Below are 27,966 nucleotides of genomic sequence, written 5' to 3'. Positions count from 1 at the left end.
TTAACAAAAATGAACATTTCGCTAATGTGACAACCTTTGTCTTAACAGATAAATTAAAGAATGTGCTGCTCACAAGTCCTTTCTACTTTAAACAAACACCTAAAAACAAACTAATAAAAATGGTAAAAGAAAACAAAAAAGAAGAAAAAAAAAAGGGAGAACAAAAAGGCTCACCACAAACAGGTGGACACAATTTCTAAAATTAGTCTACAATGATTATAGGATCAATTCAATATCATCCTAAAAGTTAAATACTCGCAACAATTTGAGAAAAAAACTGGATAACATAGAGAATTTGAGCAGGCACTCTTAGAACATCATAGTTGCTGTAATGCTTTCTGGTTTTGACCAACTAAGCACCTCCAGCTACCGCATGGATCGGCCCATTTGATTTGAATCCACGCCCTCTCCCCCGAGGTCCCCTTCCATTTGATTTGAATCTTACGGAAGGAGGCCTTCCTCCAGGGGCTCCCATGTATCAGTGATATCAGTGGATGTAATAGCTGTAATTTGATGAAGGCCAACAATCCTCCTCTACAATAAGAATAAAATAATTTTAAAAATCATGATAAGGAAAACAAAATTAAGAAGAGCAAAAAACATAAGAACAATGAGTTAGGGCAAACCTTAATAAGCTCCACCATACTTACAGTTTTGTTGATTGCTCTACCCATGGCCTTGAACACAATCTCATCGGATCCTTTTTCCTACATTAAAAGGCATTCAATAAAATTCACAAATTCAGCCTTTTGCCAGTCTCATTACACCATATATCAATGAATTTGATGTGTTGTGTGTAGGACATTCAATGATTGGTAAAACTTCTCAGGTATAGGGAAGAAGATTCCTCATCCATCTCAGGTGGAAGAAGATGACTCTTCATCCAATGAAGAAGACGAAGCATCACACCAAGAGGGCCTAATTGCATTGTTTCCAGAATTTAAGTGCATATTTGGAGTTTTTTCAATTGGGTAGTCTAATTGCATTTGTTTAAGAAGTTTGAAGACTTCTGACCCTTTATACCAAAATATTAAAAAATCACAGGCCAGTTGTTCAATGTATGCACTAATTAAAGAAAAGTTCTCATTTTAATGAGGAACCCAAATTCATAGTTAAATTCATCCGCTACAATTTGCTGCCACATCAACAATGAATGTGGACACCAAAAAATCAATACTTCTTTTATTAGTCGAACAGCCTCATTTTGTAATAGGAGCTAGGAAGCACCCATCAAATTTAGATGAGATGGCAAATGTCAAAAGTGATTGGTCACAAATCAAACAGATTGAAGCACAATTGAAGAAAATTGTGCTTTAATACATCAACCAATTGAGCATAATCTTTGAGGAGAGATTCAGTCTTAAGAATGCCAACCAGCCTCCAAAAACTTCATCAAATCTCAATCTAATGCTTGTCAACTCCAAAGCTTCCCGGAAACTTATCAGCGATTCCATAGCTTCAGGCGAGAATTGTTCATCCTAGTGTGTTCAGTCACTTCACCTCAGGTATGCATTCAATATATTGTGCAGTACTATTGTACTAAAGCTATTAAGTTTCTCAATGTTTTCAAGGAACTTGTGGTTGGAAGTGGTATCTTTCGGGTTATTCTCAGAAATAGCTATTTATATGCCACAATCTATTAAAAGAAGAATGGAGTTCCTAGGGATTAGGGATGAAAAAAGCATGTGAACAAGATGTGGTAGTAAGGAGGTGAAACTAGGACTAACTCTCACTTAGCAAGACTCAGGTTTCTCTCTTCAATTCTTTTCTAAAGATATACCATATTCCGGTAGAATTTCTTCCTATATTTGATTATTTGGTTATCTATGAACGGTTTACCTTAAATCATAACTTAAGTCTAACACACATAGGGCAAACTTTCAGCACCAAGGTAACACCAATTCATTTAACCAAACCATATAGACAGTAAAACATTCACACAAGTATAGTTTCAAAAGCATATAAGATACTCAGCATGAATCAATACATGTGAAGCAAATAAGTATGGTGTGCACCAATTAATATAAACTGTATACCTGCCAGATGAACCAATTTGAAGGGTCCCGATTCTTCAATCAAAACAACCTTAGAAGAATACCTGACAGTTCCTTGGGGAAGTTCTTTCTCTAATGTCTCGAGTAACAGCTTCCTTCTCAAGCATCGACTTTCAGAGTTTCTAATAAAACACGATATATATACTCATAGATTGGCTGATATATATGAAAGCTAGAAAAAGAAATCAATCATGATAAAGTATACCTATTATTGTACACATTCAACGGCACAGATGAGGTCTGAAGCCCGGAATCTGCAGAGAAAACTCGAAGCCTGTACCATTCATTCACCACCAATAAATTAAAGCCTGAGAAACTGATTCTTTCGCATAATTCACAACATAAAGATCGAGTTTGCTGAATTGAAGCAAAAACATGGGGAAAAGCTAAGAGTGCATATTGAATGTGGTTTAGACAAGGACTAACTCTTTAATGGGAAGAGAATGTGGTCTGAGTGAATCTGCAACGCCCAGAGCGTCGAGTGCCCTCCAGGCGTTATTCCACAACATAAACCCAAACCCTCCGGCTCTTAAAGACTCGGATGATTCCAAAACTAAGCTCTGCAGCCCCAGCCTAAAGAACAGATGAAATCATTAGATTTAGAAGTAACATATAGTCCGCAAATAATCAACAGCTAGCTATGGCTGCAGCAGTGTTTGGTATAGTACCTGTGAAGTCCCAAAGAAGTAGCGAGACCTGCAATTCCACCACCCGCTATAACAATATCCACTGTTGTCTCCATTTCCTCCTCCTCTATTTGCTCCAAACTCCAGTCAACAAAGGAGATACACCACTAAGAGGAGCATCCAACCAAGGAAAACGACAGACACAACCACCTGTGGCAACATTTGACTAATCTCTTGTACAGACAGTGAGACAGACAAGAAGTCACCATCGAAATGATTCATGCTGGAGCATTAGTTTATTGGACAGAAAATTATTCTTCTACATAAGCTCACAAACAACTTCAGACAAAAGCTAAGGCCACAAGGCCACTAACATCTTTTTAAAAAATAATAATATTATTAATAAAAAATTTGAAGGCCTAGCAAATACCCTTTTCTTTAAAATCCCAATACACAGCATAAAATCAGGTTTCAAATATGGGTTCCCATCTAGGATGCACCCAGTTTTCCCTTCATAATCAAGATTTGGGCGGAACATGACTTGGAACCAGACAGCAAAAAACTTGGGTTCTTGATTTTTTTTAGTTTTAAATGTAAGCTAAGATCATTCGGGTAGTGACTGCAATCTTTGAGAATACACATTTATTCGCAGATATGCTTAAATGTTTCACCGTGTTGACAATGAAATGAGAACACTCTAAATAACGTATTGAAATGTTGAATTTGGAAGATGGAACGGCCTGGCGGGTGGAGAATAATACCACCCGCCAGTTAGGCGGAAGCAATATGAAGAATCAAGACTAGGAAATGAATATAAAACTGAAATATATTGGTATTATATGTTGTTTCTAATAAAGAAACATAGTACATATATATATATACAAACACATAACTGTAAGTAACTACTCATAACTGATACCTATTCATGAACAGACACAACCCTATAGATAAACCTAACTATTTAGTTTTCAACAGAAATTACTATATTAATCGAGATGACAACAGTTTCCCACAATCGAAATCTGCCATTCCCAACACTATGGCCAAAGTGTATCTAGCCAAGAAGTTGTCCCTCAAGAAACTCACCACCCGGTTATCACTCCCTTGAATGGAACCGATCAAGTAAGCACAACTGATGAGGAGAAAACTTCGGCATCTCCTCTCTTTGGCGTACCTGTCAAGCCCATATCTGATCCTTTCGAATTCTTCATCTGCAACCGCTCCTCCTGGTTTCAACAAGAACGCCTCCCCTAGGCGTCGGGCAAGCAAAACGCTGTCTTCTAGAGCTGAACATCCACCCTGGCCAATATCGGGTGTCATTGGATGAAGGGCATCACCTGCAACACAGATGTTGTTTCTGACAATATCTCCGAGTAAAACATTCCATGGCAATCTCAGCTTCAACCCGGCGCAGGAAATGCAGTCGAGTGGAGTTCTCTCCACGACGCCCTTCACTTCATTTGACGCGTTCTTGATCTTGCTCAACACAAACTCCTTCAGCTTAACAGGGTCTTTTGTTGCACTTTGATCAACTGTTATCAAATTGGAAATATGAAAACTCATTAGTATCTTAAAATAAGCTATTCGGCCAAACAGAGCCATGTTCAGCATCTTCAGCCACAGAATATGGAAAGCGGTGAAGAAAATTTTGCTTACAGTGGGCAATGGATGGAGTGAAATTGTAGAACCAATACATGCCATTATCATCACAAGGAATAAAGCCAAAGTGAACTTGAGCACCAACGAGAAGATGGAACTTTGGCTCAAAACCGTGTTTGTCTGGATACTCGACAAATCCCCTAATTTCCGCCCTCTTGGAATCAACTGGTTTTTGGAGTCCCAGCCACTTGGCCACCACAGAATTGACTCCATCACACCCAATCAAGACCTTGGTTCTGACAAGGGATCCATCTGCCAGATGAACCAATTTGTATGGTCCTGATTCTTCAATCAAAACAACCTTAGAAGAATACCTGACGGTTCCTTGGGGAAGTTTTTTCTCTAATGTCTCCAGTAACAGCTTCCTTCTCAAGCACCGGCATTCAGAGTTTCTAATACAACACGATATACTCATAGATTGGCTGATAGGAAAGCCGAAAAAAAAATCATGATACAGTATCTGTATAGCTACCTATTCTTGTACACATCCAATGGCACAGATGATTTCTCAAGTCCCGAATCTGCAGAGATAACCTGAAACCTGTACCATTCACCACCTGAGAAATTGATTGTTTGCCATAATCCACAATATACTAGTAACTAGTCCCAGCACATAAAGAGCACCACGCACGAAGTTACCAGAATTCGCTAAATCTCAACTAAAATACATAGGGAAAAAGAGTGCAACTTGAATAGTGGTGTCATTCTAGGCCTTGTGATTGAAAATTTTGAAACAGAAAAGGATGGCTTAGATGAGGACTAACTCAGTAATGGGAAGAGATTGTTGTCTGAGTGAATCTCCGATGGCGAGAGCGTCGAGTGCCCTCCAGGCATTGGTCCACAAGCCAAGCGCAAACCCTGAGGATCTTAAGGACTCCGATGATTCAAGAACAATGCTCCGCAACCCCTGCCTAAACCAACCATTATCAGATCAGATCAGCCGCTGCGGGCCGGGCCGGGCCGGGTTGAATGAATTGAAGCGGTTAATTTCTTACCTGTGAAGTCCGAGAGCAGTAGCGAGACCGGCAATACCAGCGCCGACTATAACAATGTCCTCTGTCATCTCCATTATTAGCTCTCCTTAATTGTCTTTTTCTCCCGTCGCCAACTAACAAGCTAAGATCAAGTCATCGTCACTATATATAGGCGGCGGGAGAGCTCATCGCCTACGGCACTCAAGTCGTCGACATTTGACACCTTGTTGAAGCCGCCAGCCCGCCACCACGTTATCCAATAATGAGAATGCTGCTGTGCAGCGGACGGTTCGGATCGGATGACGGATAGCAAATCCGAACGGAAACTCTACCGTTGTTATTAATGATATTTATCCGTTCGATTAATATGCTAATCAAATCGGTTTGGATCGGTCGGATATCGGACTGTAAGTTGGTCTTAAAAAATGAAAAAAAAATAAAAATAAATCAAAATTAATAGTAAAATAGCAATTAATAAGTAAGAACTAATAGTCTAAACTCTAAATTCTAAAGTTCTAAGGCTAACTTTATCCCTGCAAATATCTTCCACTCTTTAAAATGAGTCCCACTTCATATCATCCCATTTGCAAATCATCTACTATTCACACCACATCTCTGCAAATCTAATCTATTTTGAAAAGTGGACTCCAGACAATAAAATAAATAAAGAAAACAAACAAAAAGTACATATATAAAATTAAAAATTAAAATAAAAAAAAAAAAGGTATAAAGCTGTTGTAGCAGCAGCTTTGTACGATGCAAATGGTTTGCCAATTTGCATTACTTGCAAATTGGCAATCCAAATAAGCAATAAAAATAAAATATAAATAGCATATTATTCCACCTCATTTTACCACATCACTTTGCCAATGGGTTCTTTGCAGGAGTGAGGATAGCCTAAGCCTCTAAATCTCTAATAGCACGTTTGGTTCACGGAATGAATTTTGAAGTAATAGAAATGTTATTCCATAAGGAATGAAATAGGCAAGGAATAAAATAGGAATTGTATTCTATTGTTTGGTTCGCGGAAGGAATAAACTTTAGGAATTATATAACAGTGTTTGGTAGATTTAAGGAATAGAAATGAAATATGTTTTAAAAGACATAAATACCCTTATAAAAATATGTGATGGTGGCGATGGTGGTGGTGGTGGCGGCAGTGGTGGTGGTGGTGGTGGCGGCGGTGGTGGTGGCGGCGGTGGTGGTAGTGGTGGTGGCGGCGATGGTGGTGGCGGTGGTGGTGGTGGTGCTGTGGTGGTAGTGGTGGTGGTGGCGGTGGCAGTGGTGGGGGCGACGGTGGTGGTGGTGACGGTGACGGTTGTGGCAGTGGTGGTGGGGGTGGCGACGGTTGTGGCGGTGGTTGTGGTGCTGCTGGGTGGTGGTTCTGGTGGCAGTGGTGGTGGTGGTGGTGGCGGCGACGATGGTGATGGTGGTGGCGATGGTGATGATGGTGGTGGTGGCGGTGGTAGGGGCGGCGACAGTTGTGGCGATGGTGGTGGCGACGGCGATAGTGGTGGTGGCGGCGGTGGCGATGATGGTGGTGGCGACGACAGTGGTGAAATAGGATAAATGTATATATAGGATTAAAAAAATTAGGTTAAAGAAAAGAGTAAAAAAGAAAATAGATTCTAAAATCTATTCCTAAGCGTTCAGTAATAGGCTAATACCACGGGGCCCTAGTAATAGCTATTACCTTATTTGAGGTAATAGGTTGTTACCAGGAATATTATTCCTGGTAATAGAAATGGTTACCAAACAAAGGAATAGGCCTATTACTCGGAATGCTATCATTCCCGGCCTATTTCGTGAACCAAACGAGCCATAATAGACTAAGATTGTAATACTAACTTAGTTAATTAGTATTACCAAGTAGTCTATCAACAAAATGATAAATTACACAAAATACAGATTAATCAATAGTCATTAGTCTATTACAAAATACACAACACTACAACAGTGAACTAATGAAGTGTGAAGTGTTAAGCAGACAAGCAGTCAAGCAGATCAGCATTCAGCAAGATAGAGTTAAGTCAGTCAGCTACTCTTCTTCCTGTGAATTGTGACAAGTAACAAGTTAGTGAATGGATTATAATTCTAAATTAAACACAAAAAATGGATTAATATATATATTTATATAGTTGGCTCAGTAAGCATTTTTCCATATCAATTTTAGATTAAGGGCAAATTGCTACAATAAACAATAAATTTAGAGCAACTTATCAACTTAATCCTTTTCAGATTAAAGGTGGAAGCTTCATCATTGCCATGGAAAAGGGACAGATGGACACACATAGTAAAATATAAACATTACCAAAATCAGCAGTTCAGCACTCAGCACTCAGCAAAATCAGACTATCAACAGTCGGCAAAATCAACACTAATCTAGTAATATATTCTTCTTCCTGATAGTATTCAAACTTAAAACAATATTAGGGGGCGTTTGGTTCAGGTTATATAACATAACCAAGGGAATGTGACATTCCAAAGCTCACATTCCTATGTTTGGTTCATATTATCTCAGGGAATCTAACATTCCCAAGGAATGTCACATTCTCTCCACATAGGATTTTGAAGGGAATGTGATTCCCTTCAATTTCTAAGGTTATGTAAGATAACCTTGGTTATGTTAGTTTATTACACACACACACACATAATTATTTTTGTAATTATATATTTTTTTTATTTTTATTATGTTAGGTTAGCATATAAAATTGATACTGCTAATTACACGTAAGCAATATAAGTAACACAAGACCAAGTAAAGCAAGTAAGTCTTTATTGATCGAGGTAGAGTTCCTAAGTACAATCTACTTGGTTGCCCTGAGTACCGACTGACTGCGGTCGGGAGTCTCTAGTTACAACCTATCGATCGTCCAAAAGTCCCCTACACTGTAGCTACTGTGGGTACTTATAGCCGCGACGCCGGAGACAAGCTTCCGGCCGTTCGGCATGCTCTCCACGTAGCCTCCACGCGTCCCCCTCCCGGGTGCCCTGCCTGTCGACGTAGAAAGCCGCCACGTGTCTTTAGCCAGCTCTCTCGCCTAAGGACCACCGCTCGGGGTTCATAGCATCGCTCGGGCAACTCCCGGTCGGACCCGACCGGGTTCTCCTCAAGGAGCCCGACCTGTTACCTGCAAAGTCATAGACAAAAGGACAAAGGCATCTCGGTCGTGGTGAAGCTGTGTCGGTCGGGATATTCCCTACCAAGAGCCCCCCAGCCCGGGCCTTTTTGATCAGTCGGGAAAAAACGGGACGGGATGAAGAAGCCCAACCGTCAGCCACCAAGCCGACCCGCCAGCTGTCATTCCATTCTACGCCACGTGTCGGCCTCTGCCGGCCTTGGCGATCCCATCCGTCGTCTCGGATTCAGCGCGGGTCGTGTCAGGCAAGTTGGCCCATTTCCCGCCTAAATGTCCTCCTATAAATAGGCCCTTGAGGCCCTCATTTGAACTTTCCTCACTCTTTCGCATCGGTCGGTACCCTCAGAGAGTCCCGAGCAGAGCAGCTTAGCAAGGCAGTCGAGCAAGCAAACTTCAACTTTCAAGCTTCAAACTTCAATCTTCCTTCAATCGGTAAGCTCTCACCCTCCTCTTTACTTTAGGCGCTCATTTATAGGTAGAACTGCTAGGTCAACTAACTGTCCCGGACGTTTGAAGTCCTTACTAACTCCGACCGACCTTTAGGTAGATCGATATGACGGACTCCGACAGTCAAAACGCCTCGATTGCTGATTACGACGAGGAGGTCGAGCACATCAGCGACGAGGAAGTGGACATAATGTCCTACACCCCGGACGCTAGTCCCCGAGCGACGCCAGCCCCCGAGCAAGCCGCCGAGCGAGTCAACGCATCGAGCTCCTCAGGATCGTCAAGCTCGAGTTCGAGCGGATCGGGGAGCTCCAGCGAGGAAGAAGAAGAGAGAGCCACGTCAAGCGGGCGGGGTTCTCCAACCGAGGGCGTTAGGGAAACGCCTACCCGGGTGGTTGGGGACCACCCGGAAGCTGCTCCTCGAGGGGGCGATCGAGAAAATACCCCCGAGCAGACCGAAGAAGACCCGGCCGGGCCGGCCAGACCAGCCGTCGAGCTCGAGTTCCTGAACAGCGAGAGCGTCGAGCAAGAAATGAGCCTGCTGTCCAAAGGCGAGGCGGCTCGGATTGCCGAAATACTCAGGGGTCGGGCAGAATTCGACACGAGCCGGCAGCTGGGGAATGTAATTGACAGGCATCGGGGCAAGTGGATCGGGATGCACTATGACTCCCTGACAGCCCCGATCGCCATTCCCTTCACCCCCCTCCTAAATGCCTTCTTGGCCTATTACCGAGTCGTCCCGGCCCAGATCTGCCCGAACGCACATCGGATCTTGGCCTGCTTCCCACAGATATGCGCTCGGCACGGGGCCGAGTGCACGATGGAGTTATTTAACTTCATCTACCAGATCAAGGTTCTCCCGGGCCGCTACGGGGGTGGGTTCCTGATGCTGCAGTCCCGAACGGATATGTGCTCGATCAGAGGCTTGCCCGGGAACAACAAGGGGTGGAAAAACAGGATTTTCTCCCTCAAGTACGAGCCCTGGATCTTCCCGGTCGATCGCGTCTGGAGCACACATTTCCGGAAACAAGTGGTGCCAGCCGAGACGCAGGCGCTGAGGGACGCGGTCAGCCGGATCTCGAGCGAGGTGCACGAATACACAATCTACCGGACGGCTGAAAGTCTCGCAGCTGCCATGCTCCCGCCCCCCACGTACGAGCTGCCGGAGAAGTATCTGCCCGTTCCGATGGGCGTGACGGTCGCCAAGCCGTCCAAACGAAAGAAGAAAGGTTTGGCACGAGCTACTTTTCCCGACCGGACCTATTACCTCGATCTAACTAACTTTCTTGTTTTGCAGCTATGGCCGAGTTCGGCGATGAAGACACCGCCCTTCCCCCACCCGTCAAGATCTCGCTCGGCGGGAAGAAGAAGGCCAAGACCAAGGCGGCCGGGGAGAAGGAGATCCCATCTGCCCGACCTCTGAGCGCCTCGACCGTGACGACGGGCGAGGGCTTCATCGTGGAGCAGCCGGACGTCCTGGTCACTCGGGTGGAGGTCGCCCGGGGCAAGGAGAAGGTCGCCGACCAGGGCGCGACCGAGGTGGGCGGCCTGAAGCGCCGCCGTGAGCAGCACAGCCCGACCCCTTCGGCCGGGCGGGAGAGGGAGCCGGCATCCGTGCTGGCTCGGATCGGTAATGCCGCGCCAGCCCGAGCGGATTTGGGGAAGATGACCCCGACCCAGGTGGCTGAACGGATTGGCCACGATCTGGCCGAGGTGAGTCCCAGCTTTTAATCTTTCTTTGCCCAAACATCGTTGATCGGGCTAACTTTGATTATCTTCTTTGTGTTGCAGATCTCCCGGGCGACCCAACTTCTTCAGGGTCAAGCTTTGCTGGCCGAGGAGGCCGATCACCACAAGAAGACGGCTGCTCGTCGTCTAAAGGAGATCAAGGAACTCCAGGCTGAGCTGGAGAAAACGCAGAAGGCCCTGAAGAAGGGTGACGAGGAACGGGTGCTGGCCGAGAAGGTCGCCAGCCGGGCGATTGGGGAGGCCCGGGAGCTGAAGGCGCAGCTCGAGAACCCGAGCGATCTGGTGCGGGCGGCCTTCAAGAACAAGGAGCTGGGCACGGCCTTCCTGACCGCAGCCCGAGGAGACGAGGTCGGGAACGAGTTGATCGTCTCGTTCGGGAAATGGGCCTTCACGGCCGGGAAGCAGAAAATGCTCGAGCGCACCCGCAAGCGGTTGGAGGAGGCCCTCGATGCCGATGATCTCCAACTGGTCTTGTCGGCCTTGCCCCCGGACGTGGCAGATCCCGGTCCCTCCCCCTTTACCCCGACCCCGAAAGCCAAGGTACCCGAGCCTGGGGCTTCGTCGGCGGCTGCCCGAGCGGGAAAGAGGCGACCGCCGGCGCTCAGGAGGCGAAGAAGTAGATTTAGGCTTCTTTCCTTCTTTTTGTAAGAGACCTTAGTCGGGAGCCCGGTCCCGATTTGTACCGGGCAACTTTTGTTTGCTAATAAAGTTCTATTTTTACTCCATCTTATGTCGCTCGTTTTTTATTTTCTTGCTTCCCCATTTGCACACATTGATCACAATCACTCGACCACCTGGCCTTTAGACCCGGTCTCGCGATACTCGATCCGCTCAACGCCCGACCTTACGGCCTTATGGCCTGGTCGTGCGTTCGATGTTTCGACTTCAAACTGGCCAACCGATCGGGTTGACCCGACCTCCGGGCCTTTGCCGAAAAAATTTCAAGCCTCTATGGTCGGAGCATAACCGAGCGACGGGCCGAGAACAGGCAAGCCTCTACGGTCGGAATGTAACCGAGCGACGGGCCTTGTATACTTCCTTATCCCAGCCCCCACACTATTGTGCGCGCGAGGCACGAGTGGGTGCGATAGTGGACAGAAGTTGGACGGATCGGGGAACAATGCCGAGAGCTCCTGGCTTCCCCGATCGGTGGCGTGACCTGAGTGTCCGCCTATGTGGAGTGCGTTTTGACCGGTCGACAGACTTCGCCCGATCGATTGAATGTTGAAATGATCTGCTCATGACAAAGGTGAAAGAAAATAACCGATCGTGCCGCCGCATATAGTCGTTCGGTCGAGCAATCATTGATCGTATATACATTAAACTTTCCCGCTCGCAGGCGGTTGAACTAATTTTACAATCATAAAATTTACATAGAAACGACGACCGGGACTAACTCGCAGGTCCAGCCCCCACTTCGTCTAAAAATACAAAAAATAGGCTAATGCCTAAAAAGAACGAGGTGCTCGGAATTCCAAGTCCCCTCTATTAACCGACCCGTCGTTGTCTCTAGTCGGTATGTCCCCGGCCGGATGACAGCGTTGATGATGTACGGCCCTTCCCAATTCTGAGCTAGCTTTCCCCCTTCTAAAGGTTGACTGGCCTCCCTTCGTCGTAAGACGTAATCTCCGACTTGAAAATAACGAGGGTTGACCCGGACGTCCTTCGAGCTCTTGACGCGCTTCTGGTACTCGGCCATACGCCGAGCGGCTAGCTCCACAGCCATGGCATGTTCATTGTCCTCCGCGTTGTAGGTTCTCTCTCGATCGGTCGGGATCCACGCCTCGATCGGGAGCCGGGCCTCAGCTCCGTAAACCAGGGCGAAAGGGGTCTCCGAAGTAGCTTCCCTCGGGGTCATCCGATAAGTCCATAAGACATATGGCAACTCATCGGCCCAACTACGACCGGCCGAGTGTAACTTCTTTTTCAGACCTTCCAAAATCGTCCGGTTAGCATTTTCCACTTGCCCATTTCCCTGCGGGTAAGCGACAGATGACCGGACATGAGTTGTCCCGATCGTGGCCAAGAAATTCTGAAAATATTGGCTCACAAATTGGCGACCGTTATCGCTGATGAGATGTACGGGCACGCCAAAACGGGAAACGACATTTCTCCAAAGGAACCGAGCACACTGCTGAGATGTGATCGTGGCTAAGGGCTCGGCTTCTATCCACTTGGAGAAGTAATCCACGGCAACGATCACGAACCTTCTCCGACCGGACAGCTGGGGAAAGGGGCCCAAGATGTCTACCCCCCACCTGGCGAAAGGAATTGCGGTCGTGACCGGCTGGTAGAACGTTGCCGGGCGTCCAGGCATCCGGGCGTATAGTTGGCACGTCTCACATTCCCGAGCTAACTTTTCACAGTCCAACTGGAGGGACGGCCAATAGTACCCGATCACCATGATACGACGAGCCAGTGATCTACCTCCCTGATGTGAGGAGCAGATTCCCGAGTGAAGCTCCTTCATCACTAAATCCGCCTCAAACGCGGTCAGGCATCGCATGAGAGGACCTCCATACGATCGTCGATATAGACGACCGTTCGAGACCTGGAACCTCGGGGCTCTCAGCTTGGCCTTTCGAGCACACTGCGGGTCGTCTGGGAGTCGACCGTGCTCGAGGTATTCCTTCAGATCAGTGATCCAACTATCTTCCACCGGTTGGATTGGGTTGACCGGCAGGCGATGGATACTGTGTTTGGGGATCACCAAGATCCGAGCTATCTTCGACATGTGTTCCGGGGCGTCTTGGGCCAATTTAGACAAGATATCCGCATCGGCGTTATCCGATCGGGGGATGTGTCGGACGGTGTACCCCCGGAACTGTGCAAGCTTCTCCATGGCGAGGTCTCGGTATAATTGTAGATGTTCTCCGTTAACCTCATAATCTCCGAGAACTTGCCCGACCACGAGCGCAGAATCTGTTTGGGCTCGGATGTATTCAGCCCCCAAGTCCCGAGCGCATTGCAAGCCATTTACGAAGGCCTCATACTCGGCTTCATTGTTGGTCGGGTGGAACTGATACATGAGAGCAAAATAGACCTTGAATCCTTCTGGGCTCGTGACCACTACTCCTCCGCCCGCTCCTTTTTTGCTACTTGACCCGTCAGTAGCTAGCGACCACCACTCAGCCTCGGGATCCTCAACCTCGGGGGGTCGGGTATCCCGGGCGGTGCACTCGACCAAGAAATCTGCCAGAGCCTGACCTTTGATTGCTGGTCTCGGTCGGTATTCGATCGCGTACTGGGTCAGCATTAACGCCCATTTGACTAGGCGACCGGATGAAGAGGCGGTGCGAAGGACTGGTCCGATCGGCTGATCGGTCAACACGCGAATCGCTCGACCCTGGAAGTAGGGAGCCAACTTCTTCGCGGCGGTATAGAGGGCGTAGACGACCTTCTCCAACCGGGAGTACCGGAGCTCGGGACCATGTAGCGCGTGGCTTACATAGTACACCGGTCGCTGGACCCCTTCCGGATCGGTTCGGCACAACACTGCGCTTACTGCACGATCGGAGACGGCGAGGTACACGTCTAGCTCTTCTCCGAGCTCAGGCTTTGAGAGCACAATAGGTGACATGAGGTACTCCTTCAGCTCATCGAAAGCTGCTCGGCACTCTTCGTCCCAGACGAACCCATTAACTTTTCGCAATACCTTGAAGAAAGGTAAAGCGCGCTCGGCTAACTTGGAGAGGAACCGGCTGAGGGCTGCCAACCGACCAGTCAATTGCTGGACCTCCCGAACGGTAGACGGTGGTTGCATGTCCAGAATCGCTTTAACTTTGGCCGGGTTGGGCTCAATTCCTCTCTTGGTCATCATGTAGCCGAGGAACTTGCCGGTCTGAACCGCGAAAGTGCACTTGGTCGGGTTCAGCCGTAACTGGTACTTCCTCATGATCTGGAAGCACTCCCGGAGGTCCCGAGTGTGGTCGGACCGGTCCCGACTCTTGACCAGCATATCATCAATATAAGCCTCCATCGTTCGGCCTAATAGATCGGCGAAGAGCATATTGACCATTCTCTGATAGGTCGCTCCAGCATTCCGGAGGCCGAACGGCATCACTCGGTAACAATACAGCCCGTCTGGGGTCACGAAGGCTGTCTTACTTTCGTCTTCATGGTGCATCATAATCTGGTGATACCCCTTAAAGGCATCCATGAAGCTCATCAACTCGGCCCCGGCCGTCTCGTCGACCATTTGATGAATGCTCGGTAGAGGATAAGGGTCGAGCGGACAGGCCTTGTTGAGGTCCGTGAAGTCTATGCACATCCTCCAAGCTGGGGGCTTTGGAACTAGAACAATGTTTGCCACCCACTCAGGATAGATAACCGGGCGGATGTGCTCGATCGCCGCCATTTTCTTGACCTCCTCTCTAACAAACTCGCGGCGATCGGAAGATAGGTGTCGTGTCTTCTGTACGACCGGTTTCGCTGCGGGATCGACGGCTAGCTTATGGCAAATGACCGATCGATCGATCCCGGGCATGTCTTCGGGTCCCCACGCAAAAATATCAGCATACTCCCTGAGTATGCTCAGAATTTCCGCTCGGAGCTCGGGGGTGAGGGCCCGGCCAATTTTAATCTTCCTATCCGGGCGGTCCCCGAATAGGGGAACTTCTTCTATCTCTTCGGAAGGTTCGGGTTGCTCCTTCCGTTCTTTGGCCTCCTCTTTGGCTATAGTGTTCACCCGGGAAGACGGACCGGAATCGCGCCTGTTGACCGCTCGGGTGTAGCACTTCCGGGCGGACTGGACATCGCCACGGACCACACCGACCCCATTTGGGGTGGGGAATTTCATGCAGAGATGGGGCATGGAAATTATCCCACCGATCTTCATGATGGCGGGTCGGCCTAGGATGATGTTGTGGACGCAATGGAGGTTGACCACAACGAACTCAAGCTCTGTCTTGATCGACTTCGGGGGGGTGCCGATCTCGACCGGGAGAGTGATTTTGCCTTCGGGGTAAATGAGGGCCCCGGTAAATCCCGACAGTGGTACACCGACCGGAGTCAGCTCCTTCCTGTCAAGGCCAAGCTTCTCGAACACGTCCAAGTACAGGACGTTCACACTGCTACCCGTGTCCACCATAACCCTCTGGACGTCCGTTCCCTTGACGTCGATTGTGACCACGAGCGCCTCCATACCGTGGTCACTGCTGCTAGGTTGGTCCTCTAAGGTGAAGGTTATGGGCTCCATTTTTTGTCTTTTCCCGGTTTCTCGGGAATCCACAATCGCAACCGGGCAAGTCGTCCTCGGCTGGGAAGCGTCTTCTAAGCCACCAAATATGACATGGATGGTGGGCTTGCCGACCGGGCGACTGCCGGTCGGGGGATCAGGGTCCCGTCGGTCTTCGTGACGATCGTCCCTTCGATCGTCTCTTCGGTCCTGACCCGACCGATCGGAGCGGTGATGAGATCGCCTGTGATCCCTCCGATCGGTATTCCTCTTACTTTCTTCTCTCTTCCCCACGCATTTGTCCAATTTTCCCAAATTGAGCAAATCTTCCAACAATTGGCGCAGGTGGGTGCACTCCTTGGTATCATGCCCGGCGCATCGGTGGTAAGCACAGTGCTTACTCTTATCAGGGCCGTCTCGATCGGGATGGGGGAGTTTGATGAGGTTGCAAGATTGAGCATACTGCATGGCCTCCGCTGCAGATCGGTTTAAGGCCGTAAACTCACCAGGCCTGGTGCGGGATCGGGGACGATCGTGTCCCGATTGATGTTCCGCCCGGCCGGCCGGTTTACGGGACGAAGAACCGACCTCTTGTGAACGTTTCACGGCATTCGCCTCACCAGCATTGGCGTAATCCGTGACCCTTCGGAGGGCCTCCTCGTATGTGGTCGGGGGGTGAAGGATGAAATCCTGGTATAGATACCCCGCCCGGAGGGAGATGTGAAGCATGTGGGTGGCGGTCGCATCATCCATGGGTTCGACCTCCCCGACCGCTGCTTTCCACTTGATGAGGAAGTCGGTCAAGCTTTCCCCTTCGAGCTGCTTGGCCTTCTCGAGGTACATGTAAGACTTCCTCACCACTTTGGAGGTAATGAACTTCCGTACAAACTTGATCGCCAGGGTCTCAAATTTGTCGATCGACCCCGGGGGCAAGGTGCGGAACCACTCTGCTGCCCGACCGGTGAGGGTTGAGTAGAAGGCCCTGCACATCACGGCGTCTGAAACGCCCTTCAGCATCATGTTGCTGAAAAAATCGTTCACGTGAGCCTCAGGATCTGTCCGACCGTCGTAACTCTTCTCTCCCGAGACCTTTAAGTCGAGCGGGTAAGGCTGAGCCATTACCGCTGCTGTGAAAGGCGTCTGGTGGAGGGTCGATCGGTCGGCCGGGGGTGCTGCAGGATATGCATTCCTTAGCTGCGCAACTTCCGCCTGGAGGTTGTAGAGCAACCCTCGGGTTTCGTTGAGCTCGGCGTTCTGGGCGGCTTGGGCTGTATCCCGAGCGCGTCGACGTCGATGTGATCTCGACCCGCTGTACCCGGACGAGGCCTCGTGGCTAGCTTCCCGCATTTGTTCGTCCTCTTGCCTGGGGTTCGGGTCCTGGGGTCCCAGACGCTGGCGCATCTCTGGTCGGAGGCGGTCGAAAGCTACCGCTCGGGCAACCTCTTCTGGGTCCTCCGCTTGAACGGCCTGAACTGGTGCCTCCATCGCGTCAGCACCCCCCGACCCCAACCGCGAATGAGCCGAGCGTCGAGCCCGGGAAGTGGACTGACGCTGCGGCTCTACTTGTGCGGTCGGCTGTACTGGAGGGGCGGCGGCTGGAGCTGTATAGGCAGGCGTATATGGTGGATAGCCAACCGGGGAAGTGTAGCACATTGGTTGGCCTGGCCAAAACCCGTATGGTGGAGGTGGAACCGGATACGGGTACTGGGCGGGATACATCATCGGCTGCTGCTGGTATGGCAGACCGGGCGGTGGGTATCCCGGCTGTATGTAATTCACCGGCTGCTGGGCGGCCGGGTACGTATTTGACGGATGTGGCGGTGAAAGGTTGAGGTTGAGGTCCATCGTCTGACCCTGCTGTTGGGTAGCGTAGTGGTCGGAGGAGCTCGCTGCATCCGCCTGGTCGTCGGCGAAGTTGTTATGTGCCCACGGATACATGCTGGTATGGTGATCGGGTGCTCGTCAAGACGTTGGCTTGTTGCACGGATCCCCACAGACGGCGCCAAAATGATACTGCTAATTACACGTAAGCAATATAAGTAACACAAGACCAAGTAAAGCAAGTAAGTCTTTATTGATCGAGGTAGAGTTCCTAAGTACAATCTACTTGGTTGCCCTGAGTACCGACTGACTGCGGTCGGGAGTCTCTAGTTACAACCTATCGATCGTCCAAAAGTCCCCTACACTGTAGCTACTGTGGGTACTTATAGCCGCGACGCCGGAGACAAGCTTCCGGCCGTTCGGCATGCACTCCACGTAGCCTCCACGCGTCCCCCTCCCGGGTGCCCTGCCTGTCGACGTAGAAAGCCGCCACGTGTCTTTAGCCAGCTCTCTCGCCTAAGGACCACCGCTCGGGGTTCATAGCATCGCTCGGGCAACTCCCGGTCGGACCCGACCGGGTTCTCCTCAAGGAGCCCGACCTGTTACCTGCAAAGTCATAGACAAAAGGACAAAGGCATCTCGGTCGTGGTGAAGCTGTGTCGGTCGGGATATTCCCTACCAAAAATAATTTTGTTTCTCAAGTTCAAGATTTTAGTTAATATTTTAAAATCATGTAATTACATATGATACCGTTATCTTATTTATTTATTTTAATTTTTAAATTTATTAAAATATATGAAAATATGTTAATGATATTATAATGTGTGGATAAAAGATAACCCTAAACCAAACATGATTATATTACATACCCCAGTTTTAACCAAACACAGGAATCTAACATTCCCGGTAATCTAACATTCCCAGCAATCTAACATTCCCTAAGATAATCTGACATTCCGTGAACCAAACGACCCTTTAGTGTTTAGAGTTTAGAGAACAAAAGAACAAACTATTAGACAGTTACACTAACAATACTAGGCAATTATTCGTTATGCTAACTGGCTCAGAGTGCAATTTTCCATATCAAGTAAGAATGTGGGCAAATTGCTCAGAATGTGTTATATTAGCACATTGGCAACATACCAACTCCATTCCATTTATTTAGACAAAAGTGGAAGCTTCATCATAGCCAGCAAATAAAACAACTACATTCAAACTGAAAAGTGAGCAAGGAAGAGTTATACCAGAATTCCAGACTCCAGAGAAATGGCCAAATTGGGCTCAACTCATCTAATGGCAGCAACATTTCAATAACAGAAAGTTGCCAAGCCACTTAGAGGCTAAACATCACTTGCAACAACATAACAGAATATCAAACAGATTAAAGAAATAAACACAGTGTAAACAAATATTAAACACATTACAGTGATTGTTGGCAACATTGATGGTATAGTAGATGAAGCTCCAGTGGGCAATTCTGTAAAAGTGAAAAAAAAAGAATAAGTTAGTAAACTAAGAAATAAGGAATAAAAAAAAGTAACTAAGAAAGTAATAAGTCTTACCTTTCTCTAATCTTTCAACATGATCCAGGTTCTCCTCAACTTGGATTGGCTAATTAGGTGCCCTCAACCAATCTTGTGTACATAGTAGTGCTTCCACTATTTTAGGAGTCAATGAACTCCTAAATGGATCAAGTACTCTTCCAGATGTACTAAAACAACTCTCAGATGCAATTGTGGAGATAGGAACTGCAAGCACATCTCTAGTCATTTTGGATAGAATAGGAAATATCTCACTATGGTTCTTCCACCACTTTAACACATCAAAAGCAACAGACTCATCATCCTTCACAAGACTTTCACTTAAGTACACTTGCAGCTCAGTTTGCTTACTGCTTTCACTACTTTCCAATCTCTCTTCTTTTTTTTTTTTAACTTGGCTCTTCAAAGATGCCTGAGGCCTACCAACTGTACAAGTAGTAACCTGGTTAGCCTCAGACTAGAGTGGTTGAGTAGAAGATGCAGTCTGGGTAAAACTGACAGAGTATGTAGCTGCATAGTCATCATACAAAGCAGTCATTGCATATTGGACCTTGGTAAAAAAAGTTTTGCCTTTCACTTCTCCATACAACTGGGCAAACTGATGAGGCATGTACTCCTCCTTATCTCTGGGGTCCAGAATATTGGCAAAAAAAATGATAGAGTTCATTTTTTCTGGATCTCCCCAATATTTGTTAAACTTGTTCCTCATTTGTGTCCCCATTGCCTAAAACAGGAAAAAAAAAAAGTTACAAGTTTAAAACTTACAAAAAGTAATAAAGCAAACAAATTTAAAGATAAATGATAATATCTTTTCAGTCTCATGATTAGAGTTCACCATAGCTTCAAGCATGCAACTGAGATCAGAGATTTCAGAGAAGAATGTGTTGGATGTGACATAAAGTGAACCAGAGATCCTCACCGTCATATCATAAAATGTGTTGGATGTGACATAAAGTGAATCAGAGATCCTCACTGTCATATCATAAAATGCTTTCAACAGCTTCACTAAGCTTTCCACAGAACACCAATACAAGAAGGAATGAGCACTTCCCAAGTCAGCAGAATAAGAGGGATCATTTCTCTCATATGCATCAAACACTACTTGATATTGAATTGCAGTGTTGAGCATAATGTAGGTGTTGTTCCACCTTGTAGGAACATCAAGATGCAAAGCTAATTTAGCTTCCACACCAAATAGTTCAGCAAACTCTCTGAACTTTGTCAGTCTAGCTGGTGAGTTCCTAACCCATCTCACTGCATCCCTCACCCTCTTGACTGACTCATCTGCAAACTTCAACCCATCTTGGACCACTAAATTCAGGATATAGGCTATGCACCTCATGTGCATGTACTGGACCTTAACAGAAGAAGAACCCCAAAATAACAGTTTACTCTTAAAAAATCACATAGCTGTGTCATTAGAGGAAGCATTGTCCACTGTTACAGTAAACACATTCTTAATTCCCCACTATAATAAACAACTCTCTAGGGCCTTTGCAATGTACTCCCCCTTATGAGAAGAAACTGGGACAAAGGATATAATTTTTTTATGAAGCCTCCACTGGTCATGTAAAAAATGTGCAGTAATGCACATATAATTGATTCTCTGGACGGAAGTCCATGTATCAGTGGTTAGACTAACCCTTTGAGTGCCCACTCTAAACAACTTCTTAAGGTTTAGCCTCTCATCAAGGAAAATTTGGTAGATGTCCCTAAAATGGTCCACATAGAAGGGATAAGAAACTTAGGACAAGCAACCAGAACAAACCTCTTGAACCCTTGGCCCTCTACAAACCTAAAAGGGAGCTCATCTATGATTATCATCTCACAAATGGCCCTCCTAATGGCATCTTGATTAAATACCCATGTCTCCAAAACACCCTCAGGAGCCTCTGTTACACCCTCATAAGTGGACAAAGTGTTGAATGTAAGTAGAGACTGCCTTGTATCCTTTGCATGAGGATTTTTAAGACAACTCACCATATGATTTCTTAGTGATGATGTGCCATGTTTTTTAGTTTCACAAAAATACTGTTTTGCACAGTAAAGGCATTTGCCTTTAATCACTTTATTATCAGCATCTTTGATCTTTTCAAAGTGCTCCCACACAATAGATCTAGAATCTAATTCCTTCCTCTTCTTAACAGCAGGAACATTAGGAGTGGGCTTAGGCTATTGAGCATTTGTCTCAATGCCTGACCCTGGGGTTTGTACTCCTTGTTCATCCACTGTTGAAGATGGAAGAGGTCCAGTTCCACATCCACTTATATTTTGATTGCTCTCCATCTATAAGGAATTAAGGATGAGCAAATTGGGTTCACATAACTTACAAACTTAGGAATCAGTGATTCACATTTCACACAAGCACACATAAGGACATACACTGATACATATTCCATAATCAGGATTCATGATTCATGAACTCATCATTTTATGAAAATGCCCACAAATTAGGGCTTAACACTTCCCCAAACCACAGTCAACCATCAAGGGATCAACAATTTAACCAATTAACCATTTAACCATACAGCCATACTCAGTAAGTCAGTAGTAAGTACTCACTACTCAGTACTGACTACTGACATACATAATTACATATAACACATTAACAAATTCATTCCATAATCAGGAGTCATGGATCATGAATCATGAACTCATCATTTTATGAAAATGCCCACAAATTAGGGCTTAACACTTCAACAATCATCCAACAACTAACATAACCAATTAACCATACAGCCATACTTAGTACTTCCACAATGGCACCATAAGTGCTTAACAACATACATATAACTGATATAAGTGAATAAGTCATATAACACATTCATTCCAATTTTCAACAGTCAACCATCAACAATTTAGCATTCAACATGGATATCATAAATTCATAATATAAATTACAACTCAATAGGCTTCCACCACCAACATACATTTTGAAATTACAAATTTAAGTGTCTTTTAACCATAAACTTACAAATACATATCAGAATAAGCACAAATTCATCACGCATGTGGAAAGCCCTAAAAATTAGGGTTCAGTTACAAATTAGGGTTCATGCAACATCATAAAACTAGAACAGAACAGACAAACATGCAACGGGAAAATAAGAAAAAAAAAATGACAGAGTTACATTTTACTTGTTTTCTCAAATGTTGCCTCTGAGATCTAGGGCTTCAAGGCGTCAAACTTCCACTAGCGTCCAACTTCTACCGTCTTTCCAGTTTGCATAGAGATTTCCACAAGATCCCCGTCGAACTGTCGAAGACTCGAAGGGGAGTTCGGGATGGACAGACTCTAAGACTCTCAGAATCTCAGACTTTAGAGAATCAGAGATTCACGGGAGAACGGAACTTATGGAAGAAGATTAGATGAGAAGGACTGAAGATCAGATGGGAAGATCAGATGAGAAGATCAGATGGAGAAATCGAGAAGAAGCTTAGAGAGAGTTTGAGGTGAGCAGTGGAGGAGAATGGAAATGGCATAGTGGCAACTGACAAACCTTAAGTCTAAGAAGGGTTTTATATTAAGCATATACTTCGGATCTAGGACGGGTTCGGTTGGGATAAATCCTAACCCTACCCGTCCGTCCTTTATATACAAACCATTACTCGCCGGTTCGGATATAATCCGAAGTTTTCGGATTCCCTCAAGATGCGGTGATTCATTGATCGGGTCGGACGGGTTGTTCGAATCCTTCGGGGGTATTGCACAGCCCTACTCAAGGGGTCAAGCCATGCATTTTGGACCACCTCTCCTTATCTATGCAATACTCTCTCCACCGTACTTTCACATCATCAAATTATACTCTCTGTCCCATTTTATCTGTCCTACTTACTATTCATTGTTTTCTTTGTTTATTTTCTTATTGTACTTTTAGTGTAGTTTCTAAATATATAAATTTTATATATTAATATTGTTAACCAAACCAGACATATAAAATGGGACAGATATACTATATTCAAAAATCACGTCTACCACCCACCATTTAAGACGGAAATATTAAGGGGATAGGTGAAATTACTATATTCAAAAATCACATCTAACACCCCTTCATTACAAATTTAATTCAAAGTTCCAACTTTTGTAACACCCTTTAATCGAACTCATTGTGTAAGACCAAAATTAGTATTTGCTCATTCAAAAAGTTACAAGTTTAATTCCATAAGATCAATTTTTGTAACACCCTTCTAATCAAACTCATTGCACAAGATCTTCCTAGTAGGAGACTTTCTTTCTTTGAATAATGATGCCGACCAATACACTAACTTTTTTTATAAAAAAAAAATTAAAAATGTACATAGATGACATACAATCCAATCAAAGAACTGCAAAAGGGATAAAACAATAACATCAAGCCATAAATATTAACAAAAATGAACATTTTGCTAATGTGACAACCTGTCTTAACAGATAAATTAAAGAATGTGCTGCTCACAAGTCCTTTCTACTTTAAACAAACACCTAAAACAAGCTAATAAAAATGGTAAAAGGAAACAAAAAAGAAGGAAAAAGAGAACAAAAAGGCTCACCACAAACAGGTGGACACAATTTCTAAAATTAGTCTACAACGATTATAGGACCAATTCAATATCATCCTAAAAGTTAAATACTCGCAACAATTTGAGAAAAAACAGGATAACATAGAGAATTTGAGCAGGCACTCTTAGAACATCATAGTTGCTGCAATGCTTTCTGGTTTTGACCAACTAAGCACCTCCAGCTACCGCATGGATCGGCCCATTTGATTTGAATCCACGCCCTCGCCCCCGAGGTCCCCCCCTTCCATGACCGCGGCCTGCACCATTTGTCACCCATGGAAACGGTGAATTCATGTTTGAAGTAATTGTAAAAAGGATGGATAGTCATATTGGTATCAAGGGCTACTACTATGTGCAAGTTTTGAGATGCTTGAAAGAAAAGAGTTATGCACAAGAGCAAATGTTATTTAGTCTAGAGATATGCAATGCAGTACCTCGGCCCTGAGGAGGAGCCTCGTGGTTGTAGCCACCATCCTGTTGGGTATCAAACTGTGGGCTATTGTAACCACCGCCCCTTCCACGTCCGCGGAAATAGCGGCCTCTACCCCGACCCCTTCCCCTACCACCATAGTTGCGACTTCTATCATAACCACCATCATCATACTCCATACCCATATAACCATTTCCTGCAGCAAGATGTAAAAATCATCATTTCCAAGCAAATATGAGACTGAAAAATTAAAGCCTCGCAGTTATGATCAACACAAAATAACAGTACAAGGAATCATGTTCTAACAATATGCATAAATCTACTATTTTACTAGACAAATAATGTTATATTACTAAATTCACTTCAGATCATCCGTATAAAGTAAATATATATATATATATATATATATATATATATATATATATCCTAATTGAACTGTATACAGATCAAGACTCTATGGAAAAGTCCTCTTAATCAGCTAGTAGATGGTAATCAAAATCCATACCAGATGCAGCTCTACCACCTCGGCCTCTTCCTCTACCACCCCGGCCTCTTCCTCGAACATTAGGTGATCCTTCTGGATGAAAATTAAGTATCAGATGATATTCCAATTACACACATCAAGAATAGTAAGTTGCAAAATAGGATACCACCTCCTTCATAATCAATCTCTGTAAACACCTTCACCTGATCTGCTGGTATGGGTGGCTGATACCTGCAGAACAATAAATGGTAATGAGCATTATAAATTTAAACTAAGAGCCTGTTTTGGTACTCTCCCCAAATTTCATTCACCCAAAGAAAATTTTGATTTGGCTCAACTAATATTGTTAGGAGAAAACTCACTAGGAGATATTATGTTCTACATTCAGTAAAAAAATTGTAAACTCACCCGACAGATTTTGTATCAAGCTCATTCTTAGAGAGAGTAATTGTAATCATTGAAACATGCCTGACGGTTTCCAATCTACAACCAAAACAACGAAAATAAGGGACAGCCACTTCAAAATGCTTGTCATTCAATACAGTGTGAAATTCAGTTTGAGGTGCTCTTACGGAAGGAGGCCTTCCTCCAGGGGCTCCCATGTATCAGTGATATCAGTGGATGTAATAGCTGTAATTTGATGAAGGCCAACAATCCTCCTCTACAATAAGAATAAAATAATTTTAAAAATCATGATAAGGAAAACAAAATTAAGAAGAGCAAAAAACATAAGAACAATGAGATAGGGCAAACCTTAATAAGCTCCACCATAGTTACAGTTTTGTTGATTGCTCTACCCATGGCCTTGAACACAATCTCATCGGATCCTTTTTCCTACATTAAAAGGCATTCAATAATTCACAAATTCAGCCTTTTGCCAGTCTCATTACACCATATATCAATGAATTTGACGTATTGCGTGTAGGACATTCAATGATTGGTAAAACTTCTCAGGTATAGAGAAGAAGATTCCTCATCCATCTCAGGTGGAAGATGACGGCTCTTCGTCCAATGAAGAAGAGGAAGCATGAAGCATCACATCACGAGGGCCTAATTGCATTGTTTCCAGAATTTAAGTGCATATTTGGAGTTTTTCCAATTCGGTAGTCTAATTGCATTTGTTTGTTTAAGAAGTTTGAAGACTTCTGACCATTTATACCAAAATATTAAAAAATCACAGGCCAGTGGTTCAATGCATGCACTAATTAAAGAAAAGTTCTCATTTTAATGAGGAATCCAAATTCATAGTTAAATCCATCCGCTACAATTTGCTGCCACATCAACAATGAATGTAGACACCCTTCAAAAATTCATACTCTTTTTATTAGTCGAACAGCCTCATTTTGTAATAGGAGCTAGGAAGCACCCATAAAATTTATATGAGACTGCAAATGTCAAAAGTTATTGTCTCAAATCGAACGGATTGAAGCACAATTGAAGAAAATTGTGCTTTAATACATCAACCAAGTGAACATAATCTTTGAGGAGAGATTCAGTCTTAAGAATGCCAACCAGCCTCCAAAAACTTCATCAAATCTCAATCTAATGCTTGTCAACTCCGAAGCTTCCCAGAAATTTATCCACGACTCCATAGCTTCAGGCGAGAATTGTTCATCCTAGTGTGTTCAGTCACTTCACCTCAGGTATGCATTCAATATATTGTGCAGTACTATTGTACTAAAGCTATTAAGTTCCTCAATGTTTTTGAGGAACTTGTGGTTGGAAATGGTATCTTTCCAGTTATTCTAAGAAATAGCTATTTATATGTCACAATCGATTAAAAGAAGAATGGAGTTCCTAGGGATTAGGGATGAAAAAAAGCATGTGAACAAGATGTGGTAGTAAGGAGGTGAAACTAGGACTAACTCTCAGGTGAACAAGCATGCGAACTCTAACTTAGTAAGACTCGGGTTTCTCTCTTCAATTCTTTTCTAAAGATATACCATATTCCAGTAAAATTTCTTCCTATATTTGGTTATCTATGAACGGTTTACCTTAAATCATAACTTAATTCTAACACACATAGGCAAACTTTCAGCACCAAGGTAACACCAATTCATTTAACCAAACCATATAGACAGCAAAACATTCACACAAGTATAGTTTCAAAAGCATATAAGATACTCAGCATGAATCAATACATGTGAAGCAAATAAGTATGGTGTGCACCAATTAATATAAACTGTATACCTGAAGCAGACTCATAGCATAAGTGATGTAGCTTCGCATCCTTCCCTGGCTAGTAATCCGAATCTCATTCTCATCAATGGGTGTCTCTGCTCTAGGCTTCTCAACCTTCTGGTACCGATCCATCTATCCACAACAAAGAAAAACTCACTGCTTAACACTGTAACCTCCAGAAAAAAACAAAACGAAAACAAAAACAAAACTTCAAGCAAATCCCAGATTTTATTCCGTACAAGGTTGGATCTCTGAGTGAAAAATCAAATTGAACCGCTGAACACAACAGTAAAAAGAATCTAGGGTTTCTGAATTAAACCTAGGGTTTATCGTTTCATCAATCCATTATCCAGAAACCATAAAACACAGTAAACTGTTACTAGGATCTGAAATGACTGAAGCTTTTATCCATAGATACCTGTGGCTTGGAATAAGGATAAGATTAGTATGCTCCACGAGAGAAAAGCCCTCTTCTTCGGCTTCGTTTCTTCGTTTACGCCCTGGCCGCTTTGCTGCGGAGTCGCAAATATTTATAGCCGGTTCGGGGCAGCTGCCCTAACTCTATTCGGCCGGTTTAACCGGGAAAGGATTTGCCCTCCTAATCCTACTAAACCTCAAAGCAACAATATCGTGATATAATATTAAAATTTGTTCCCTTCAAATGATTTTCATACCGAAAAATCACGAAATTTATCAAGTATACTCTCTTATGTTGTGAGCTGTCTTTGATCATATTATTTGAAGTGATGTTCCTCTTTCGTTTATTGTAAATGTTTCTGATAACGAAATACAGTTACGTTCATTTTCAAAAAAAAAAATAAAGCAAGGTTGTGAGTTGTCCTCGTAATTACATTTTTTTATAAAATAAATAAGATTTCCAATTTACTTAATATGTTTTAAAATCTAAAATATTAATCACAATCAATAATATTTTATTTCTTCTATTTGCATATTGTTTATTTTAGCTAGTAATTAGTAAGTATCATTAGTTTATAACTTAAGAAATTGTTACTCACCCCTACAATTTTAGCTGCATTTTTACTAATTGATAAAGAAAATACAAATATTATGTCTAAATATGATATGGCAACGACCCTAATTGTCTGTTCTTTGTATACTCTAGAGAATTATAACTTCATTCTTTC

At 44.6% G+C, this 27,966-nt stretch overlaps 3 protein-coding genes across 8 annotated transcripts; all 3 read right to left on the bottom strand.

The window, feature by feature from the left end:
• Positions 1 to 27,351, bottom strand: LOC109153003 (keratin, type II cytoskeletal 1-like). Of its 6 annotated transcripts, none has more exons than XM_019300720.1 (10): positions 27,240 to 27,351; positions 26,831 to 26,953; positions 25,394 to 25,474; positions 25,213 to 25,301; positions 25,049 to 25,123; positions 24,807 to 24,871; positions 24,662 to 24,733; positions 24,161 to 24,352; positions 23,965 to 23,983; positions 1 to 422 (listed from the first exon to the last, which is right to left on the bottom strand). In XM_019300720.1, exons 2-10 carry the CDS (start codon positions 26,951 to 26,953, stop codon positions 353 to 355), a joined length of 786 nt encoding a protein of 261 aa, XP_019156265.1. In that variant the 5' UTR covers positions 27,240 to 27,351; the 3' UTR covers positions 1 to 352. The 6 variants fall into 6 exon arrangements, with proteins under 6 accessions (XP_019156265.1, XP_019156267.1, XP_019156268.1 ...); XM_019300722.1 differs by having other exon boundaries at positions 1 to 429; positions 23,975 to 23,983; XM_019300723.1 differs by having other exon boundaries at positions 1 to 429; positions 23,975 to 23,983; positions 24,810 to 24,871.
• On the bottom strand, positions 2,134 to 3,078 carry LOC109153005 (3-hydroxybenzoate 6-hydroxylase-like). The gene is made up of 4 exons (XM_019300725.1): positions 2,723 to 3,078; positions 2,481 to 2,627; positions 2,260 to 2,328; positions 2,134 to 2,210 (listed from the first exon to the last, which is right to left on the bottom strand). The coding sequence occupies exons 1-4, from the start codon at positions 2,794 to 2,796 to the stop codon at positions 2,177 to 2,179; spliced, it is 324 nt and encodes a 107-aa protein (XP_019156270.1). The 5' UTR covers positions 2,797 to 3,078; the 3' UTR covers positions 2,134 to 2,176.
• On the bottom strand, positions 3,233 to 5,566 carry LOC109153001 (FAD-dependent urate hydroxylase-like). Its single transcript, XM_019300717.1, has 6 exons — positions 5,335 to 5,566; positions 5,104 to 5,250; positions 4,812 to 4,880; positions 4,337 to 4,731; positions 3,660 to 4,212; positions 3,233 to 3,396 (listed from the first exon to the last, which is right to left on the bottom strand). Exons 1-5 carry the CDS (start codon positions 5,406 to 5,408, stop codon positions 3,662 to 3,664), a joined length of 1,236 nt encoding a protein of 411 aa, XP_019156262.1. The 5' UTR covers positions 5,409 to 5,566; the 3' UTR covers positions 3,233 to 3,396; positions 3,660 to 3,661.
• Positions 27,352 to 27,966: the final 615 nt, after the last annotated feature.

Source organism: Ipomoea nil, unplaced genomic scaffold (genome assembly GCF_001879475.1).
Source record: "Ipomoea nil cultivar Tokyo-kokei standard unplaced genomic scaffold, Asagao_1.1 scaffold2480, whole genome shotgun sequence".
Lineage (NCBI taxonomy): Eukaryota > Viridiplantae > Streptophyta > Magnoliopsida > Solanales > Convolvulaceae > Ipomoea > Ipomoea nil.
This window is presented reverse-complemented; position numbering and strand designations above follow the sequence as displayed.

What these genes read in the sequence shown, in the direction of transcription:
- LOC109153003 (XM_019300720.1), bottom strand. Translation starts at nt 26,953, where the DNA reads ATGGATCGGTACCAGAAGGTTGAGAAGCCTAGAGCAGAGACACCCATT. An exon ending in CTGGAGGAAGGCCTCCTTCC is followed by an intron (nt 25,124 to 25,212) that starts GTAAGAGCACCT and finishes TTTTGGTTGTAG; the next exon opens with ATTGGAAACCGTCAGGCATG. An exon ending in AGGTGGTAGAGCTGCATCTG is followed by an intron (nt 24,353 to 24,661) that starts GTATGGATTTTG and finishes ATCTTGCTGCAG; the next exon opens with GAAATGGTTATATGGGTATG.
- LOC109153001 (XM_019300717.1), bottom strand. Translation starts at nt 5,408, where the DNA reads ATGGAGATGACAGAGGACATTGTTATAGTCGGCGCTGGTATTGCCGGT. An exon ending in ACTGCTCTCGGACTTCACAG is followed by an intron (nt 5,251 to 5,334) that starts GTAAGAAATTAA and finishes TGGTTGGTTTAG; the next exon opens with GCAGGGGTTGCGGAGCATTG. An exon ending in CAATCTCTTCCCATTACTGA is followed by an intron (nt 4,881 to 5,103) that starts GTTAGTCCTCAT and finishes TGAATGGTACAG; the next exon opens with GTTTCAGGTTATCTCTGCAG.
- LOC109153005 (XM_019300725.1), bottom strand. Translation starts at nt 2,796, where the DNA reads ATGGAGACAACAGTGGATATTGTTATAGCGGGTGGTGGAATTGCAGGT. An exon ending in ACTTCTTTGGGACTTCACAG is followed by an intron (nt 2,628 to 2,722) that starts GTACTATACCAA and finishes TCTGTTCTTTAG; the next exon opens with GCTGGGGCTGCAGAGCTTAG. An exon ending in CATTCTCTTCCCATTAAAGA is followed by an intron (nt 2,329 to 2,480) that starts GTTAGTCCTTGT and finishes TGAATGGTACAG; the next exon opens with GCTTCGAGTTTTCTCTGCAG.